At 54.6% G+C, this 18,474-nt stretch overlaps 2 protein-coding genes across 10 annotated transcripts in view; one reads left to right on the top strand and one right to left on the bottom strand.

The window, feature by feature from the left end:
- Window positions 1–2,966: 2,966 nt before the first annotated feature.
- Window positions 2,967–15,193, bottom strand: RTBDN (retbindin; the record flags this gene model as incomplete). 7 transcript variants are annotated; one of them, XM_082455002.1, is made up of 7 exons in its annotated part: window positions 2,967–3,645; window positions 4,078–4,174; window positions 4,646–4,756; window positions 4,871–4,937; window positions 5,474–5,648; window positions 11,382–11,517; window positions 15,120–15,193. In XM_082455002.1, the coding sequence occupies 7 exons, from the start codon at window positions 15,191–15,193 to the stop codon at window positions 3,205–3,207; spliced, it is 1,101 nt and encodes a 366-aa protein (XP_082311128.1). In that variant the 3' UTR covers window positions 2,967–3,204. The 7 variants fall into 7 exon arrangements, with proteins under 7 accessions (XP_082311128.1, XP_082311134.1, XP_082311133.1 ...); XM_082455004.1 differs by having other exon boundaries at window positions 3,276–3,595; XM_082455008.1 differs by lacking the exon at window positions 15,120–15,193 and having other exon boundaries at window positions 11,382–11,543.
- Window positions 9,310–18,474, top strand: part of MAST1 (microtubule associated serine/threonine kinase 1) — a 25,924-nt gene continuing 16,759 nt past the window's right edge. The window contains exons 1-5 of one of the 3 annotated variants that reach the window (XM_082454992.1): window positions 9,310–9,460; window positions 13,141–13,172; window positions 15,164–15,252; window positions 15,729–15,804; window positions 17,813–17,891. In XM_082454992.1, the coding sequence (XP_082311118.1) occupies window positions 9,422–9,460; window positions 13,141–13,172; window positions 15,164–15,252; window positions 15,729–15,804; window positions 17,813–17,891 (315 nt within the window). In that variant the 5' untranslated portion in view covers window positions 9,310–9,421. Of the gene's footprint in view, window positions 9,461–13,140; window positions 13,173–13,354; window positions 13,505–15,163; window positions 15,253–15,728; window positions 15,805–16,284; window positions 16,707–17,812; window positions 17,892–18,474 lie in introns of those variants that run through there. The other 2 variants (XM_082454991.1, XM_082454993.1) reach the window with 2 other exon arrangements.

Genomic DNA, 18,474 nt, shown 5'->3' with positions numbered 1-18,474 from the left:
TCTCGTCCCAAGGTCCTTACTGGTGCCCCTCACCTCTAGTCTCACCCTCCCCCAGACCTGCTTGTAAGTGGCAAGCACGAGTGTCAGTCTGATGAACCTTCCCCTGCTTAAACCTTCCATGGCTCTCATACCCCTTATCAACAGGTCCAAGTGCTTTGCCAGGCATTCAAGTCCTTCTGTGATCTGACCCCAGCTCCCATGCTCTGTTCCAGGCTTTCTGAGCAGCTGGGAGTTCCCCAGAACCTTCCCAGAAATCTTCAGGCCTGCTTGAAATGCCCTTCCCTGTGTTCTGGTCATTTACCTGGAGCTCCTTCAAAGGCTTACCTCACTCCTCTTCCTTGAATGCCTGCTTATCCGCTTTGTCACAATAACAGTACATATAAAACATCATCAACAACAGCAGTGATCATGGATGATGTCTGCATTTATTGAGTGTTAATTACGTGCCAGGCACTTTCTAAGCATTGTATTTGACATCCTTCCCATTAGGAGGTGGAGTCTAGGGCACCTCCCTTTTGTCTTTAGTGACTTACATTAGTGAATAGAAAGCAGAGGTGACACTGTGTGACTTTTTTTTTGTTTTGGCCGCACCGCCTGGCTTGCAGGATCTTAGTTTCCTGAGCAGGGGTTGAACCTGGGCCCCAGCAGTGAAAGTGCCGAGTCCTAACCACTGGACAGCCAGGGAATTCCAGCATAGTTTGACTTCTAAGGCTAGGTCGTCAAAGGTGAGACAACTTCCACCTGGCTCTCTTTCTTGGGACATGTACCTTTAGAACCCAAACGCCATATTATGAGGAAGCCCAAGCCACTGGGATGGGCCACGTGTAGTTATTCTGGCTGACAGCCCTAGCTGAGGTTCAAGGCAAGAGCCAGCACCAACCACCAGATACGTGAGTGTGACTCTGCCCCAGCCACTCTCTGCAATTGCATGAGAGACCTTGAACAATAGCCATCCAGCTGAGCCCAGGGAAACTCCAGAACCATGAAAGATAATGATTGTTGTCTTACACCACTAAGTTTAGAGTTGTCTGTTACACGGTGATGCATAACCATAACAACTTGCATTAACTCATTCGATTCTCCCAATAACCCTACGAGAGGAACAATTATTATCCCCATTTTACACATGAAGAAACTGAGGCTCATAAGTGCTGGGCAACATGCCCAAAGTTACAGAGTGAGTAAACGGTAGAACTGGGATGTGAACCCAGGTAGATACACTACAGAGTCAAGGTCATAACCACCAGTCTCTGTGGTCAATATATCATGATTCCTTGACCAGCACTCCTTCCCCTTCTCCTGGTTTCATCACCTGACTTTCCTTTGGGGGGACCACCCCTCCCCCATCATCAGTCCATGTGGTTCAGATGGAACTCACCCCACCACGGACCTTTAGGTACAAGCATAACCCAGATCAGGCCAGTGAGAGTACAGCATGCCCCTTGACACAATTATTGGCTGGGTAATGGGCTTATGAGGAGGCTGGATCAATGAGAGCCAGCCCTGGGACCTTTGCTGGTTTTACAGAGAAATAGGCCCATTTTAATCAATAAAAGCATGGAGTTGCTGGTCCATCTTTGCAACTGTGAGGAGATCCTGTCCCAGAGTAGAGCCAAGAAAAAAAAAAAAAAAAAACAGATTCGTAACATCATTTAAGAACCTAGAGACAGCCATTCCTGAAGCTTATCACTGTCTTGGCTAAAGGCACTTTGAACTGAGTTTGTCTCTGGCATCTGAAAGATGCCTGTCTACTACTCTCCCAGTGGGACACTTCGCTTCTTATGCTATTTCATCTTCACTGAGGGCAGGGAATGGGCCTGATCTATCTATCTTAGCACAGTGCCTGGACACACGAGACATCCACCAATCTTGCTCTATTGAACAGAACTAAAAGGGGTATTGTCCCTGTGAGGAAACTGGTTCTCCTAGGGCCTGTGGATAAGGAGGAGGATTAAGAGTAGTGCTTACATGGGACTTCCCTGGCGGTCCAGTGGTTACAGTGTAAGTGTTTACAACCCAAATCCTGAATCTGAGTCAGTGCTTTGCTTTAGATCCAGGAATGGCATTTGGGAGAAGTGGAGGAAGGAAAAAAGAAGACACCCTTGGGACTTACCTGGTGGCACAGTGGTTAAGAATCTGCCTGCCAATGCAGGGGACACGGGTTCGATCCCTGGTCTGGGAAGATTCCCACATGCTGCGGAGCAACTAAGCCCGTGCAACACAACTACTGAGTCTGCGTTCTAGAGCCTGCAAGCCACAGCTACTGAGCCCGCGTGCCTAGAGCCGGTGCTCCACAAGAGAAGCCACTACAATAAGAAGCCTGTGCACCCCAACGAAGAGTAGCCCCTGCTCACTGCAACTAGAGAGAAAGCCCACGCACAGCAACGAAGACCCAACGCAGCCAAAAATAAATAAATTTTTTTTTAAATGGGGAGGGGTCCAGAAGAGTGACTGACAAGGAGAGGAGGTGTGCTCTCCCACTGTGTGCCACCAGTCCCACCAAGAAGCTTCCTGACTTGTACAGACCTCCAGAAACCCTTTATGGACTTCGCCTCTGATTAAACAGGCCCAGTGGTGTCTTTTTTTTTTAAATTAATTAATTTTTGGCTGCGTTGCGTCTTCATTGCTGCGTGTGAGCTTTCTCTCTAGTTGTGGCGAGCAGGGGCTACTCTTCGGTGCCATGTGCGGGCTTCTCATTGCTGTGGTTTCTCTTGTTGTGGAGCACGGGCTCTAGGTGCTCAGGCTTCAGTAGTTGTGGCACGGGGGCTCAGTAGTTGTGGCTTTGCGGGCTCTAGAGCGCAGGCTCAGTAGTTGTGGTGCATGGGCTTAGTTGCTCCACTGCATGTGGGATCTTCCTGGACCAGGGATCGAACCTGGGTCCCCTGCATTGACAGGTGGATTCTTAACCACTGCGCCACCAGGAAGTCCCCCTCCCCATTTCTTTTTTTTTTTTCCCCTCCCCATTTCTGATACCTGGATATTCCAAGTTGTGACAGCTGCTCCAGGGTGTAGACCGGCCCTCATTTACATGCTCTTGTGAATCAGTCGCTAACTTTAGGACCTGAAGATTTGAGAGACAACTCTCACTTTCTGGCAATTCTCCTTTCCAGTTACTTCCCCCAAGAAGCAGACACATCACGTGCTCTAACTGGCGACTTTATTCAGGGGGGTGAGGAAAAAAATGAACTACAATTGGGTTATTTCTCAAATAATCTGAAGAGGGGCGAGTCTGGGGCCACAGAGAGGAAGGATGGGACTCTGGAAACTAGAAGGCAGAGAGGGACAGGGGTGGGACTCTGGGTGTCTTGAGGGGCGGGGCCGGAGGTGGGGAGAGGGGGCGCATCTTCCATTCAAGGCCAGGCGCCCCCTAGGGGCCGCTTCCACTTCCACTGCCACTTCCGCTGCTCGCAGCGTCCAGGATCCAGGTGCGAGGGCGGCGGGAGCGCCGGAAAGTGCTTTCCCGGGCCCTCCGTGCGTGTCTGGGATGCGGCAGCACCGAGATGGAAATGTTGAGGCAGGGACCAGAGCCAGGATCCGCCACTGGTACCGCGTAGCCCAGAAATGAGCGGCAAAGTTCCGCTCCGTCAGCAAAAGTCTGGCGGGAAGGGGTGAAGTTTGGGTCCGAGTTGGTGGAGTCCAGATACCCTGGGGGCAGCGGCGCGATCTTAGGGCAGGAAATTCTCACCTCTAGGTCCTCCCGGGAGTCTGGGGGCAGGGCCATAGTGGGGGTGGGGCCTTGGGGAGTGCGAGTTCTTACTGGGTCCCAGGGGGCTCGGGTGGGGGAGAACCAGATTAAAGCTGGGGCCTTGGAGGAGACTCGGGTTTCTGGGCCTTCCAGGGGGACTGTGAATGGGCCTAGAGGAGAGACCGTCCTTTGGGGAGGGCAAATCCGGACTCAGTGGGCCTTAGGGAGGCTACAGGCATATCCTACTATGGAGATTGGGCTGTGGAAGCGGGAAGGATGGGAGTGGGGGCCGTGGGAATGCCAGTCCGGACTCTGGGACCTAGACGGGTTAACCCAGGACATAGTGAGGGGAAGTATCAGTCTCTTCCTTGCTTCCTCTGTCCCATGCTCACCTGCCCATAGGTGGTGCAGCCAGGCTCGCAGCCCCTCTTTTCTAGGAGTGGGAGCCAAGTCGGGCTGCAGATGATATCACTTTCGCAGGTGGCAAACCTGGGGATGGTGTGTGGAGAAAAGAAGATGGGTAAAGACTCCGCAGCCAAGTCCTAGTGGGATTCCTGCTCTCCAAGGCTTTGCCCCGGGTACGTCCCTTCCCCAGATCCAGACACCGCCTCTTAGAACCACGCTCCTACAAAAGCCATCCCCCAGATTTCAGCCTGCCCCATATTCTCTAAACTTACCCAGGGCCCTGTCACTTCAGGCCTCATCCCTGCCGACCTCAGACCATCTATTCCAGGCCAGCCCCACCCTTTTAGCTTCTCTTTTCAATCAAGAGGCCCTCCCCTTAAAAAAAAAAAAAAAAGCCAGCTCCCTGGAAGGCCAGTCCTCCGTACTGCCAATCTTAGCACAGGCCCCGTCCCTTTCTACCTAGCCCCTAAAGGCACGCGGAGGATCAAGCTGCAGATCCCTCGTTCGGCCCCGCCCAAGCCATAGGCCACACCCCTCACGCCCCGCCTCTCCTACCAGGCATCGCAGAGCTCCGAGCAGAGAGGCTGTGTCTGGCGTACCCCCAATAGCAGCAGGTGGAAACGACTGCGGAGGGCAACCTGGAGGTGTTCCAGGAAGGATTCACACCTGGACATCGGGAGAGACAGGCCCGGATAGGTCAAGATGCGCAAGGGCTCTGTCCCCTGGTCGGGGCAACTGGAGCAAAGAACGCAAGGAAACACTGGAGGTGGCTGTACTTACCCGGGGCTCAGCTCCCCACAGCGCACTGAGACGATCCCAGGGTCCAATGCCTCTGGTGTGTTCATCTCTGAGGGACAAGAGAGTCGTGGAGAAGGGGACTCCAGTGAGTTGCCGTCTTGCATCCTCAGGTAGGGTTAGGGAACCAAGGCTTGGGGTTCCTCTGAACGGGGAGACCCCAATTATATATGTTCTCCCAAACATAAAAGTTAAAGACACTTCGCTTGGGATGCAAATGGAGCTTCAAGAAATAATCACTAATCATAATCAGCTTATCATTTATGACATCCCTGGTGGTGATATAAATTCTCATATACTTACATATACTCCTTTACAACATCCTTATGAGGTAGGTCTATTATTTCTCCTCCTTTCTTAATGGCCCACCTGAGGCTCAGAGAGGTTAAGTGATTTGCCCAGGGTCACACAGCTATGAAGTGGCAGAGTTGGGATTTGAACCTAGGCAATTTGTGCTGTTTAACCACCACTAGACCCAGGTGCCTCCTCCAGTCACCCTGCACCCCTCTCCAAAGGAAATTCTGGCATTGTTATGGTTGAGTTGGCGTTTCTGGATGTTAGAGTTTAGGCAAAGTCTGGGATGCTTACCTGCCAGGTGCAGCTGGCTTGTGCCCAGATTGGTTGCCAGCCTATGGTGTCTCTGGGATCTAGCTGGGAGTGGGTGGCTCCCTCCACAAGCCCCCAGCAGGATCCATGCCAGGGTCAGTTGCAGGGCCCAGGCCAGGCCCCTGGGTCGAGTGCAACCCCTGCAGGCCATGTCCACCTGAGATAAGAGTCAGCTGGGATACGGGGTGAGGTTCAGCTGTCCCTTTCTGGTAGCTCAGGGTGGCACTGTCCTGATGTGCAGCCAGGAGACAGTGCCAGGCAGAGCAGAGAATGGGCAGCTGGTGAGGAAGCAATAGCCAAGGACCCTCAAATCCCCGGGGGCCACCAAGGTCTGCCTCTGACCAAGGAACACCCCCCCCCCATCAGACTCATGTCCCCTCCATCCCTTCAGGTGCAAGTGCCCCCACCCCTGTTTGACGATGTTTCCCTTCCCCCACCACCCAAAGCGGGATCTCCCACCCTATGGGCCCTCAGGCAACCTCCTCCGTCCTCTAAAGGGACCTCCCCAGATCTTCCAATCCCCCCTTCTGTCCAGTAATTCCTCCTTCTCTTCTGCCCAGTCTCCTCCCTCCCTCTTGATCCCTGCTGGCCCCTTTCATGGTCACCTTCTCTCAGCCCACAATCAGCTTAGGGACTGCCACCCAGGGCTGGACCTCTGCACCCAAGCTTGGCTGTGGCAGGACTCGGATTCTGCCAGTGGGATCCAAAGGCCCCAGGCAGGGGAAACTAGGGATCTGTGAAGACAAGGCAATTCCCTCCCCCTCTCTGCCCCCACGGGCCACCCCTCACCTGTTAGCCGGACTGGAGTCTAGGGCACTGCTGAGACACCTCAGGGTCAAATCCAGGAAACAGCTGAAAGGGGCGTGGTTTGATGCAGGGGAGGGGTTTCCCATCGCCCCACCCTCTGCTCCAGCTGACCAAAGACCAGAGGATCTGAGGCTGGTGTGTATATATCCTTGTGTTGAGCTTGTGGATTAAACTCTGTATATGTGTGAGGAGATGGATGAGGGTGTGTGTGTGTGGGATAAGGGTGTGTTTTGTGTCTGTGTATGTACTGAGTGGGTATGTGTGTTTGTTGCGTGAGGGTATGTTTATGTGTGTCTCTTTAGTGTGTGGTGTGTGTGTGTGTTCAAAATCTGGGTAAGAAGGTCTGTAAGTGTTCCAAGAGCCAAGTGTGTCCAGTTGAGTAAGAGTCAGATAATAAATGAAGGAGAGGGGGATGAAGGATGAGGATAGATGTCCTGCAAAAATATTGTGAATAGGTCACTAGATAAAGGTTATGGACCATGAATGTTGACAATGAGTGAACAAGAAGGTGTTGTCATGTGTGGAGAGGGTGTGGGACTCCATCTGAAATGTGTGTGTGTGTGTGTGTGTGTGTGTGCCCCTTTGCAGATTCTGTGAATTTGTGTCCCTGCAAACATTCTCTCAATTCATTCAACAAACATTTATTGAGCACCTAGTGTGTGCCAGGTTCTGGGGATGCAGTGTAGTGACTAAGACATAAAAATCTCAACCCTCATAGAGCTGATAGTTTAGTGGGGGAGTCCAGTAAGAAAAAACAGCCCTCTAAAATAAAATAAAATAGAAAAGAAAAGAAAAACAGCCCTCCAGTGGGTATGTGAGTGTGTGTATATGTGTCCATGTTTTGCATTGGGAGGATAATGTGTCTGTATTTTGGACAAGAGTTTGTGTGCAGCTGAGCTTCCTTTGGTTTGGGGACGATGAGTGTGTGCTTGTGTTGTTGAGTGTTTGTATGTATTGTTTGTGTGTGCCCGCATTGCTGAGTGTGTGTATGTCTGTGTTTTCTAAGTACGTGTTTGCATGTGTGTTTGCAGAATGTGAGTTTATGTGAATATGTGTTTCTGTGTTTGCTGAGTGTGTGTTTGTATTCTGTGTTTATGTGTTTGCCTAGGACTCTCTGTGTCTATGTGCTAATTGCATATTTGCAAATGATTACATGTGTTTGTGAGTTTGTGTTTGCTGATTATGTGTTTGTATTTGCAGAATATGTGTTTTTGTGGAGTATGTGTTTGCAGGGTGTGTGAATGGGTATATCCGAGTCTGTTTGTTGAGCATGTGTTGGTACTTTCGCGTTTGTGTGTATGTTTGCACAGTGTGTGTGCGTGCCTGTGCTTGTAGAGTGTGCATGTGTGTTTTTGTGAGCAATGACTACTACCACAAATCTCTCTCCCTCTTTTCTCGGACTAGTGCAGAGTTTTTGTCTGTTTCTTTTACTGATGTACTCCCAGAATCCAAAACACTACTTTGCACACAGTAGGTGCTCAATACCTGTTGAGTAAATTAATCAGGAGGCTTAGTCTCCTGGCCCCTCTGTGGGCACCCACTGATGTCCTGGAGGCTTCAGCAACCAGTACTCAGTGGACCTAGCCTTCCTCCGGTTCATCTTGGGGTAGTCTAGGGTGCTCGTGGGTCTCATCTGTCCAGCCTCTAGGTTGTGCCTCCCGACAACCCTTCCCCTCCCCTAACCTCCGCCCCCAACCTGAGCTCATATTTCAGCACTACGGACAGGAGCGTTAGAAATCAGCACCACGGAGAGCTCCCGCGGCAGCCGGCGGGAGAAGGGGCGGCAAGAGCGGTTTCCCGGCCTTGGACAGAGAGGTGCGAGGAACAGACTCAGCGAGATGGCAACACGAACATGCTGACAGAGACAGAGAGAAACGGACCGAGACAACTCAGGCAAAGGCGCAGAGATGAGTAGACAAGCGCCTGGGGAACACCGGGACCTAGACCTCGCTGTAGCCCCCTTTGACAGGCAGGGGTCGCTCCCGCCCAGTGACCGCGCCCTCCAGGGCCTTCGGGACAGTTATGGACTGAGACCCTTGGGAAGCCCCCACCCCACCCTGCCCTCCAATGCCAAGATTGGCGTGGGGAGGTCTCCGACGCTTTTCACTACAACTAGGGGAAGCATGGTTGGCTTGGCCTCAGCTGCAGGAACACTGCGGGGGAGTGGTGAAAATCGCTTCGGCTGCCCTCCTCCCCAGCCACCAGCTAATCGTTCCTATAAATACGGCCCAGCCTGGCCTGGCTTCTTAATCCTGACGATGAGGGAGGGGATCGCTAGGGAAGGGGGCTGGTATAAGCATGTATATGTTTTTCGGAGGGGGCTTCTCCCGTAAGGACGGGTCTCCTCAGTGCAAATACACACTCTGTAAGAGTGTATCTCCTTGGGATGTGAGGTATCGTGGGTGGAGACAATTTCCCATAGAGAATATGGCTTTTGTGGGGTCTTTCACTGAGGGTAACCTCATCAAGCTCCCCAAGTGAAATATCACCCGCAGGGATCTTTCTCTACAGAAATGTCTCTTCTTTGGAGGGTGGGCTTTTGAGAGGAAGCGTCACCCCTCAGAGACCATCTGTTTTAGAAATGATTTTCAGGGTGAGAGGAGTTCCTGATTGGAGAGGGCCTCCCTATGGAGACTACCTCCCCGTGGGAATGTGTCTCTCTGAGGGGGTCACCGCGGGGAGGAGGTTGTCTGCATAGGGAATATATCTTAGCGAGAATGTCTCCTTTGGGGTGTTTCTTGGGTTGGGAGGCTACCCATGAGCATGTCTCTCCCCTGGCGTGTCTCTACAGGGGTCTCACGGTAGCTTGACTTCCCTGGGGGCATCTGGAGGCTCCTTCCCCCGCCTGCCCGCTCCACCCCCCACCCCCCAGCGCGGGCAGCCTCGGCCGAGGCCGGGCTCGGGCGCCCAGACGCAGTGACGACGCCGGGTCCGCCCAACTTTGCTCCGCCCCCGCCACCTCCCTGCCCTCCCCCCCGCCCCCCCCCAGCCGCCGCCGCCGCCGCCGCGGTCCCCGCGGCTTCTCACTCCCTCCCGCCTCCCGCCTCCCTCCTCCCGCCGCCGCCGCTGCCGCCGCCTCCCACCTCCCTCCCCGGGGCCGAAGCCTCTGCCGCCGCCGCCGCCATGGACGATTCGGGCCTGATTCGTCGCCGGAGGCTGCAGGTACACGGCAGCCCTGGCCCCGGGTGGAGGGGAAGGGGTCGGCGCCCTGGGGCGGGGCCCGGCAGGAGGCGGGAGAACTTACGCCAGGGTTGGCCCAGGCGCCCTCTCCCATGGCCTCGGGACGCTACCTAGGGGGAACGCGGTGGCCGCGCGTCCCGCCGCGCGGGGGACCCCGCCCCTCAGGGGCCGCCCGGGGATCCAGGGATCTGACAGAGGGGGATGCAGCCTACCGCTCCCCCTCGAGGATAACCCGAGGGGCGCCCGGCCCGTCAGAGGGGGAAGGGGCTGGGATCGAGGTCTTTGCCCTGGTGCCCAGCCAGGCTGGGGGTGAGGGGGCGCAGAACAAAGTTATTGCCCCAGGGCTCGCGCCCCTCGGGGCTGCCGGCGCCGCAGCAGCGGTAAACATGTTTGTGCTGCAGCCTCGCCCCTCACCACCCCAGGAGTCCCTTCCTGAGGCATGGCGACCCCCTGCGACCTCCACGCACCTGCTCGGCCACCAGGATTCTTCCTACTGCCCTAATTGGACAGGCATCTAGACAGCCTCCCTCCTCACTCTTCATTCCACCCCCCTCCACTACAACACTACGCCCCCCGCCCCCACTCCGCGATCCTCAAGTCCAGCCCAGCTTGTGGGTGGGCGGGAGCGATTTTTAGCTCTTTGCAGCCTTAGAAGATGTTGGTCTCTAGGCTGCGCAGGCGCAGGAGACGTGGGTCCACTGCGCGGAGTGGGACACTGAGGTTTGCTGTGGAGTGTGGGGAAGGCGGGGACAAATCCAGGCGTCAGGAACTCCCACATCCTAGATGGGTAGGGATTCTGAAGCTGAGAAGGGTTCTCTTCGGTCTGCAGCATGCACTTCTAAGGGTTAATACGGGGGTTCGGTGTTGGCCCCAAACTAACCCCAGAGAGGAAATTGATCAAAGCTTCACCCTAAGGTTTGCCTGGCATTTGGCCTTTCTGAGCCTCCTTGAAGCAGCCCCGAGCTAGGTAGTCTGGAGAAGTTTATATAAAGCCTAGAATGGGCCCAGTCTCAGGCTACATCCCTAGCCTGGAGCTTGGGAAGAGAAGGAGGCGATTCAAACCATCACCCAGGGGCCTCGTCCATTTTGGGGTGGGGCCATTTCAGAGGGCAGGAAGGACTTCCCCGGCGTCTGGATGATGCTGGAGCCAGACCTGAGTTTTAACCAGAGCCCACATGGGCTCTTCAGGTCTTCCCCGGATTTCCTTCCTTTCCCTGGGCTGGGTTAGGAGAACGGGTTCTGATAAAAGGGAGAGAGCTGCTGCAAAGCCAGAGCAAGTGCTGAAGCAGTTAGACTGGGTCCGCGCCGTCGGGTCCCCAGAAAAGGGCTGGAAGGGGCGGAGCCTGCATGGGGTGTGTCCCCGCCCCCTGGGCCGGCGCCGACTCCCATTGGCTCAGTGCCACGCGGGACTTAGCTCTCCCGCGCAAGACCACGCCCCCAGCCCGGGATCCTCCCACTCATCCACCCATCCTTCCCCAGGCTTCTTCTAGGCCGAGCTACCCCACCGAAGTCCTGCCCGAATCTCTTCCCTTCTGGCAGGGTTAACTACTTCGCAGCCTGAATACACTCTCACACACTGGTGCAACCCCTTAGGAGCTGTCCCACAACCACGGAGCGCCCAAGGGTCCCCTGTGTGCAGTTGGGATCGTACAGCAACCTAAGTTCGAATGCCCCGGCCGCAGGGCCGTCCGTTAATCACGAAGAGATGCAGAATCCTCTGGGCAGAGCAGCTCTGCAGCTGGGGATGGAAGTGGCGTCTGTTTACACGGACGCCAAGGATCCAAATCCTCTACCTCTCCACCTTGCCCCTTTCTTCGACCCTAAAATGTTTAGGGACGCTAGCAGATGGGGCTAGAGTCGAGGACTTTTCTAGGTAGCACTTAAAGGTCCCCCTGAGGCTCACCCTCGTAGGCCCATTGTACCCGAGTCTGGAGTACCGGGCTCCATGGCGGGGAAAATCCAGGTCTTGATTTTGATTGGGCCATTGCAGCCGCCTGGCCTGGCCAGCTGGTCCAAGGGGCGGCTCATTCAAGCTGGTCCTGCAAAGACAGAGGGAAAACCTGGTATAGATTTCCCGTCACCCCTGGCTCAGGATGGCAGGGCTGCCAATCTGGACAGTGTTCCCTTTGACGCTGACCATCCGTCTGTCCTCTGTACATGGGAGTGTGAGGTCCCTCTGGCCCATCTTCTGCCATGCAGCATGTCCATCCACAATAACTCCTGTTCCTATGACCTAACATTTATTGAGCACTTACTATATGCTAGACACCATACTAAGGTGCTAGGCACCTGCATCATCTCACAGAATCCTCTAGAAGGAATGGACTATAGAAAGGTTATTTGCCAAGGTTATAAGTGGCAAAACTAGGATTTGAACCCGGGACTTTCTGCTATCAGAGATCCTAGAAAAATCCTAGAACACTCCTCATTTCTCCCTGGTTGGAGTCCCCACCAAAGGGCTTTTGGAACCCTTACCTGAATCTTTCTGCCTGCAGCCCTACCCAATCCCTTTTATTCACCTTAGCCTGTGGACACAGAACTGGGTGGAAGGTGATACCCCTTCTCCCCAGTGCTCTCAGAAAAGGGTCCAGACCTCTGTAATTTCTGGTCCCTGTAGTGGTTTCCTGTGTGCTTGACAAACAGAATGCAACCTTCTTCTGATGTGGACAGAGTTAATACCTACCTTTTTTTTTTTTTTTTTTTTTTGCCACACCGTGTGGCATGTGGGTTCCTTGACCAGGGATTGAACTTGCACCCCCTCCACTGGAAGCATGGAGTCTTAACCACTGGACCACCAGGGAAGTCCCAATACCTACCAATGATTACCACTGCCATTACTGAAAAAGAGCACCCAGCCATCACCTGATTCCCATGTCAAATCTCAGTTTGAGCCACCCTAACTATCCCCACCCAAACTCTGTGAATCTGATTGAGAGTGGGGTAGAACCATTGAGGTGTGGAGGAGTCATTCATTCATTCATCCAGTCATTCAACCTTTCATGTTTGAGCATGCCAAGTTTATTCCTGCCTCCAGGCCTTTGCAATTCCCTCTACCTGGAATGCTCTCTCCACAGAGTCTCCCATGGCTGACTTTTATTTTTCAGCAACAAACCTAAAAATCATCTCCACAGAGCAGCCCTCTGTAACTATCGTGTCCCCCTCCTAGCCATTTTCCATCACATCACCTTGCTTAATTTTATGCATAACATTTATTTCTGTCTAAAATTATTTCGTTCACTTCTACATTAATCTTGGTTGTCTACTTCCTTTAAATGCTAGTCCCAAAAGGGCAGGATTTTTGTCTCATTCACTGCTGTGTCCCCAGTGCCTAGCACGGGGCCTATCATACAGTAGGTGCTCAAGAAATATTTTTCAAATAACGACTCCTGGATGTTTTCATTTGCACAAACACATACTGAGACGCCAGCTCAGGAGTCCTATAGGGGGCCCTCTGCTGTTCTCTGGGGGTCGGGAGAGGAATCACCCTGGTACCCTTTTCCCCTAGGAGCCCAGCCCTCACCTCATGGCCAAGGGCGCAGGTGACCATGCTGGTGAAGGACCTGTCCCATCCCACCTCTACCCCTCCAGGGGGCTGACAGGGCTTTTGGGCAGTGGCTGCTGGTCCCCGCTGACCTCTATCCTTTTGCTTCTTTGCCTTCCAGAAAGATTTGCCCCTGCCCCGGAAAAGCAGCAGGTGAGCCCTGGGGAGAAATGCGCGGGGCTGGCCGCCCCTTCTCCGGCCCGGGTGGGGGCGCCAGGCGCGCGCGCGGGCGGGGCCAGGCGCGCTGGTGCACTGCAGCGCCCCCTCCTGGCGGGCGGCAGCCGCAGGCCTTCCCCTCCCCCGCCCTACCCTGCCCGCTGCGGCTCCAGCCTCCGCCCCGCGCGTTTGCTCCCCGCGCCGCCGCCGCTGCCGCACCTGCCACCATGTCGCCGCCGCCGGGTCATGTCTGACTCTCTCTGGACCGCGCTTTCCAATTTCTCGATGCCCTCCTTCCCTGGCGGCAGTATGTTCCGTCGCACCAAGAGGTAGACCCCCGATCCCTCAGACCCTGACCTGGCCCTTCCCCCAAAGCCGCCCTCCGGCTGCTGCTGCAGGGCGGGGCCCGGGATGCTGCACCCGGTCCAGCTGCGCCAGAGGTGTTCGCTCGCGCCTTCCTGCCAGGGATGGGGCTGAATGGGGGGCAGTATGGGCTGAGGCTGGGGGGACTGCACGCTAGAAAGGACCGCCGCGAGGGGAGGGGGCTGCGCCTGGTGGGGGATTGAGGCGCCTTTGTCTGATGGCGCTGTGGGCTCCGGCAGCCCGGTGAGGGTAGGGGAAGAAGGGGAGGGTGGGGGGCTTAGCACCCTCAGAACAATAGCCGCAGCCTGGCCTCCCCCCACCCCCATGCCGCGTGCTCTGGCCGCGCGAATATGCTCAGTCACTGAGCCGGGGAGGGGGGTGTGTGCGAAGAGAATGCAGGGGCTGGAGGGTCCCTCTTTGGAAGCTGGGATCCTGAGGGGCAGAATGAAAGGGGGGTGCTTTTATCATAGCACAACCGCCTCCCAAAGAACACAGCCTCATACGAAAAATAGTGACACACAGCGTCACGCAGGACATGGTGTCACACACACATACACATACAACAGCCCTAGTGTCCCAGATACACCCGGGAGTTGCCACGCGTACCCAGCCATATGGTGGCCATAGGTCAGAGGCACGCACAGACACACAAGGGCACTCGCAGCATCACACAGACAAGTAAGCCCACAGGCACAGTGTAGTGTACACTCAGTAAGATGTCACATGCCTGGTGATCCACACACACAATTGTGCCATCTGAGATGAACACAGACACATGTGTGGCAATGACATCCGTGCAATGTCACAATATACGATATCACCTAAGCATGTCTTATGCTGTGTCACACGGATGATAGAATAACAGACACAGAATCTTGCAGAGTCGGAGACACACACTATCACACGTTTTCACTCGTTTTCATCCATGTCACACACAGTGGTATGCTCAGACGTGCCCAGTGTCACAGGGTGTTAAACTCACACACAGTAGATGCCACACGGGAACACACATGGTGAATGTCACACTCAGACACAAGGACAGTAGCTCATACAGACTCAGATTGCTACACAAAGACAGACACGTAGCAGAAATCATGCATCGCGCACACTTTACAGCACACAGTGGCACATCTAGTCATGGACAAGTGGCGTTACACTGTGTCATATAGACACACAAAGCCACAGGTCATGTCACACAAGATAAACCCAAGGACTGTCACACATGATGTCACACTAGGATGCTCCCAGGGCTGAATTCACACACGGGGTGCCACACCTGGATACACACAGAGAATGTCACGCAAGGACCCAAAGACACACAGACACTCAGTATCTCCATTGGTATCACGTGGACATGACTATCACCCCGTGACTGATACACTGTGCCATACATGGTCACACATGATCCACACCAGGAGTCTTGCACATACACAACACATACGCATCCCATACACAGTCCTACCGAGGCCTCCACTGCCTCCTCCTCTGAGCAGTCCTTTGGGAGCACATCCAAGCACACACAGTTGGGAGACAGGTGGGGATCTGAGATGGGAGGGCCGCGGGTTGGGTCCACAAACTCACTGGGCTACGGCCGGGTCCGGCCCCTTGCCTCGCCTTCCCCGCAGCTGCCGCACCAGTAACCGGAAAAGCCTCATCCTGACCAGCACTTCGCCCACGCTGCCGCGACCCCACTCCCCACTGCCTGGACACCTGGGTGAGACAGGTGATGGGTTTGTGGGCCAGACTAGAGGAGGCGTGGTCACAGGCGAGGGGTGTGTCCATGCCACAGGAGGGGTGGTCCAGAGTCTAGACGGAGAGGACCCGGATTGGACAAGGGGCGGAGCCATCCTTGTGTTGGCTTGGCCTGTCCGCAGGGGGACGGGCATTTGTGGGCGGAGGCCCAGGAGGAGCTTGATTGGGAAGGGGATGGAGCAGAAAGGAGGAGCCATACCTAAGGGGCGGGGCCACCCCGAAAAAGACGGAATCGGCCTGGAGAGGGGCTGGGCTGACTCGGTAGCCAAAACATTTTGAGAGGCAGGGCCACAGCTAAGGGGAGCTGTCCACCCATACATGGGTGAGATTAGACTAAAGAGGGGGCAAGCTGCTGTTTGGAACCCGCTTCGAGGATCAGGAGGTTTGATGGGATTGCCCTCCATCCCAAGCCTGAAGATCCCTCTCTTTCCGCCACAGGTAGCAGTCCCCTGGACAGCCCCCGTAACTTCTCCCCCAACACCCCCGCCCATTTCTCTTTCGCCTCCTCCCGAAGGTGAGTCCCTCTCCCCAGGGCCCCAGAACCCTGGCCATACCCTCCCTACCCACCGTCTGGGCCACCATCTGTTCCCCTTCTAATTGCACCTGAGTCAGGCCTGAGGGACCCGCAGAGTGCCCCAACGTCCTGGCGGGAACAGGCACCCAGCCTTAGGGGCGGGACCTATAAGAAGGCGGGGCCAACCACCAGTTCAGAACCAGGGAAGGGGCGGGGCTTCCTTTGCCGCGGAGCGAAAGCGCTTGCGCTATAGGGCCTGGGTCTTAGTCTCCCAAGCCTTGCTCGCCAGGCCAGGCGTTTCCATAGCAACAGGACAGGGAAGCAGGGAGGAAGTGCGCAAGCGCAGGCTGCTTGATGCCCATCGAAGGACTTGGTCCATGACTGACGTGGGGGAGGGCCCCTAGGGCTATTTCTCGAGGGCCCAAGAGGAGAAATCTCAGGTTTCCCTCCGGGGGTCTCTGGGTTTCTGGAGTGTCCCTAAGATGAATTTTCTGGGGGGCTTTGTCAAGATTGGGGGAGGAGGAGAGATTCTTTGAATTTTGAGGGGGAATCTTCGAGGAGTCACCAGGGTGTTTGGGCGGGTCTCTTTTTCTTTGAACTTTATTCATTCTAAAAACGTTGTCTGAACAACTGCTGTGTTCTGGGAGCTGGGATATGGGGTGAACCACATCCTTTCTCTATCCTTGGAGTTGAGTTGGGGAGGCAACGCAGATCACTGCAAAGGCTGGTGAAAGCTGTGGGGTGGGAGTCACAGGAGACTGTGGGGACAGAAGACGGCTCCCTTGGAAGAGTGGGGATTCCCTTCGACCGTGGAATTCAACTGAGGGCAATAGGGAGCCAGAAAAGAGCTCCAAGATTGGGCCGGATGTGGTTACCTACATGGAGGGTGAGCTGGGAAGCAGGTGAGCTGAGCGAGGTCACTGCCTGGAGAGAGGAGTCCAGTGCATGGGAGTGTGTGTACATGTGAGTGTGCAATCTGTGTGCTGATGTGGATGTGTGTGAGTTTGTGAGGCTGTGAATATGGGAGGCAGCCCATGCCTGTTCTTGTATCCATGGGTGTGTATCAGCGTGTGAGAGTGAACGTGTGTGACTGTGTACTTCTAGGGTTGTAAATGTGTGTGTGAATAGCTGAGGAAACATGTACCTCCATGTGTATCTCCATGTGAATGTGTAATTTGTGTGGGAGTGTGAATGAGTGTGTGGCTCTCTGAGAGTTTGAATGTGTGACTGAGTGCGTGAGGGTGTCTTCAATGTATGTCACGTGAATGTGAAAGTCTAGAGTGTGTGGGGGAGTGTGTGTGTATGTCAGAGTGTGAGTACCAGGTCTCTGTAAGTATATGTGTCTATATGTGAGTGTACATCTCTTTTTTCATGTATGATTTTGTGTTAGCCTGGAAACATGTGATATTTGGGTCCATGTATGGAACAGTGAATGCATGTGAGTGTCTGTGTTGAAGAGTCACGTGGTGTGAATGTGTGTGACTTTCAGTGTGTGAACTCAACCGTACCAGTAACAGTAATACTAATGGATGTAGCCATGAGAGTGATTGTGTCTATGGGAGCATATGTGTGTGTGTGTGTGTGTGTGTGTGTGTGTGTGGTGTGTGTGTATGAGGAAGGAACATTTCTTCTCTGAAAAGACCCAAGTGATCTTCCTCTGAGAATTTTCTCATTGGGCGGGTCCTCTAGCGGTCATCTTTTGGGGTCCCTCTGGGATGACTTCCTTGAGCGGGCTTTTCACTTTGGGGGCTTGTTTGGCATGAGGGTGACAGGAGAGAAGCATAATGGGAAGGAGCAGAGGAGACTGGTCTTTGCTCCAGGTCCTGGGTGCCTGGCTGGAAGACTTCCTCTTTACCTCCTTGACTCTGAGGGACTTCAGGAATCTCAGAGTGCAGATGTATTCCCCCACCTCCTGCTCTGGCCATGGCCAGTGGTTTCTCTCACACCCTGAGGAATGGGGCTGTCTGGTGGGGCCTGGCGGCCTCTGAGCATGTCGGCTGGGTTCCAGGGCGGACGGACGCCGTTGGTCTCTGGCTTCACTCCCTTCATCTGGCTATGGCACCAACACACCCAGCTCCACCGTCTCGGTGAGTGTGGCAGCCGGGACCGGTGGGTGGGAGCCGCGGGGGGCCGGCTGGACTGGCCTAAGTGAGAGCTTTGGGTTTCTCTTGTTCTCCAAGGGTGTCATCTGTCCATCTCTTAGTGAGTTACAAGTCCCCTCCAAGGTCCTGTTCTCCATCTTCAACATATCTTCTTGGGGGTCCTACTTACCTCGGAATTATTTTACAGATAATGACATTAAGGCTCATGTGTTAAGCCAACTGCCCAAGTGTCTGCAGCTGGCCAGGGCCAGGACACACCCCTTTCACCCAGAGCCCATTTGCTCCCCCACTGCAGTACCCAAAGTCTCTCTCTCCATCTGCCCCCTTTTCTACCTGTCTCTCTGGTTCGCTCATCCATACATTGGTATGATGTTCAGCAGACATTTATCACATGACTGTCATGTGTGTGGGGCTCTACAAGCTGGGCCAGGGCCCAAGGATTCACAAAGCCCTCATGGGAGGAGACAGATCAGTAATAAGGCATTTATAACTCGGGGTGCTGGGGTGGTCAGAGCTGTGATGGGGGTAGCATAAGACAAGGTGATGATAGCAGAGGGGAGGCACCTGA

Source organism: Balaenoptera physalus (assembly GCF_965194825.1).
Source record: "Balaenoptera physalus genome assembly, chromosome: 3".
Classification (NCBI taxonomy): Eukaryota; Metazoa; Chordata; class Mammalia; order Artiodactyla; family Balaenopteridae; genus Balaenoptera; species Balaenoptera physalus.
This window is presented reverse-complemented; position numbering and strand designations above follow the sequence as displayed.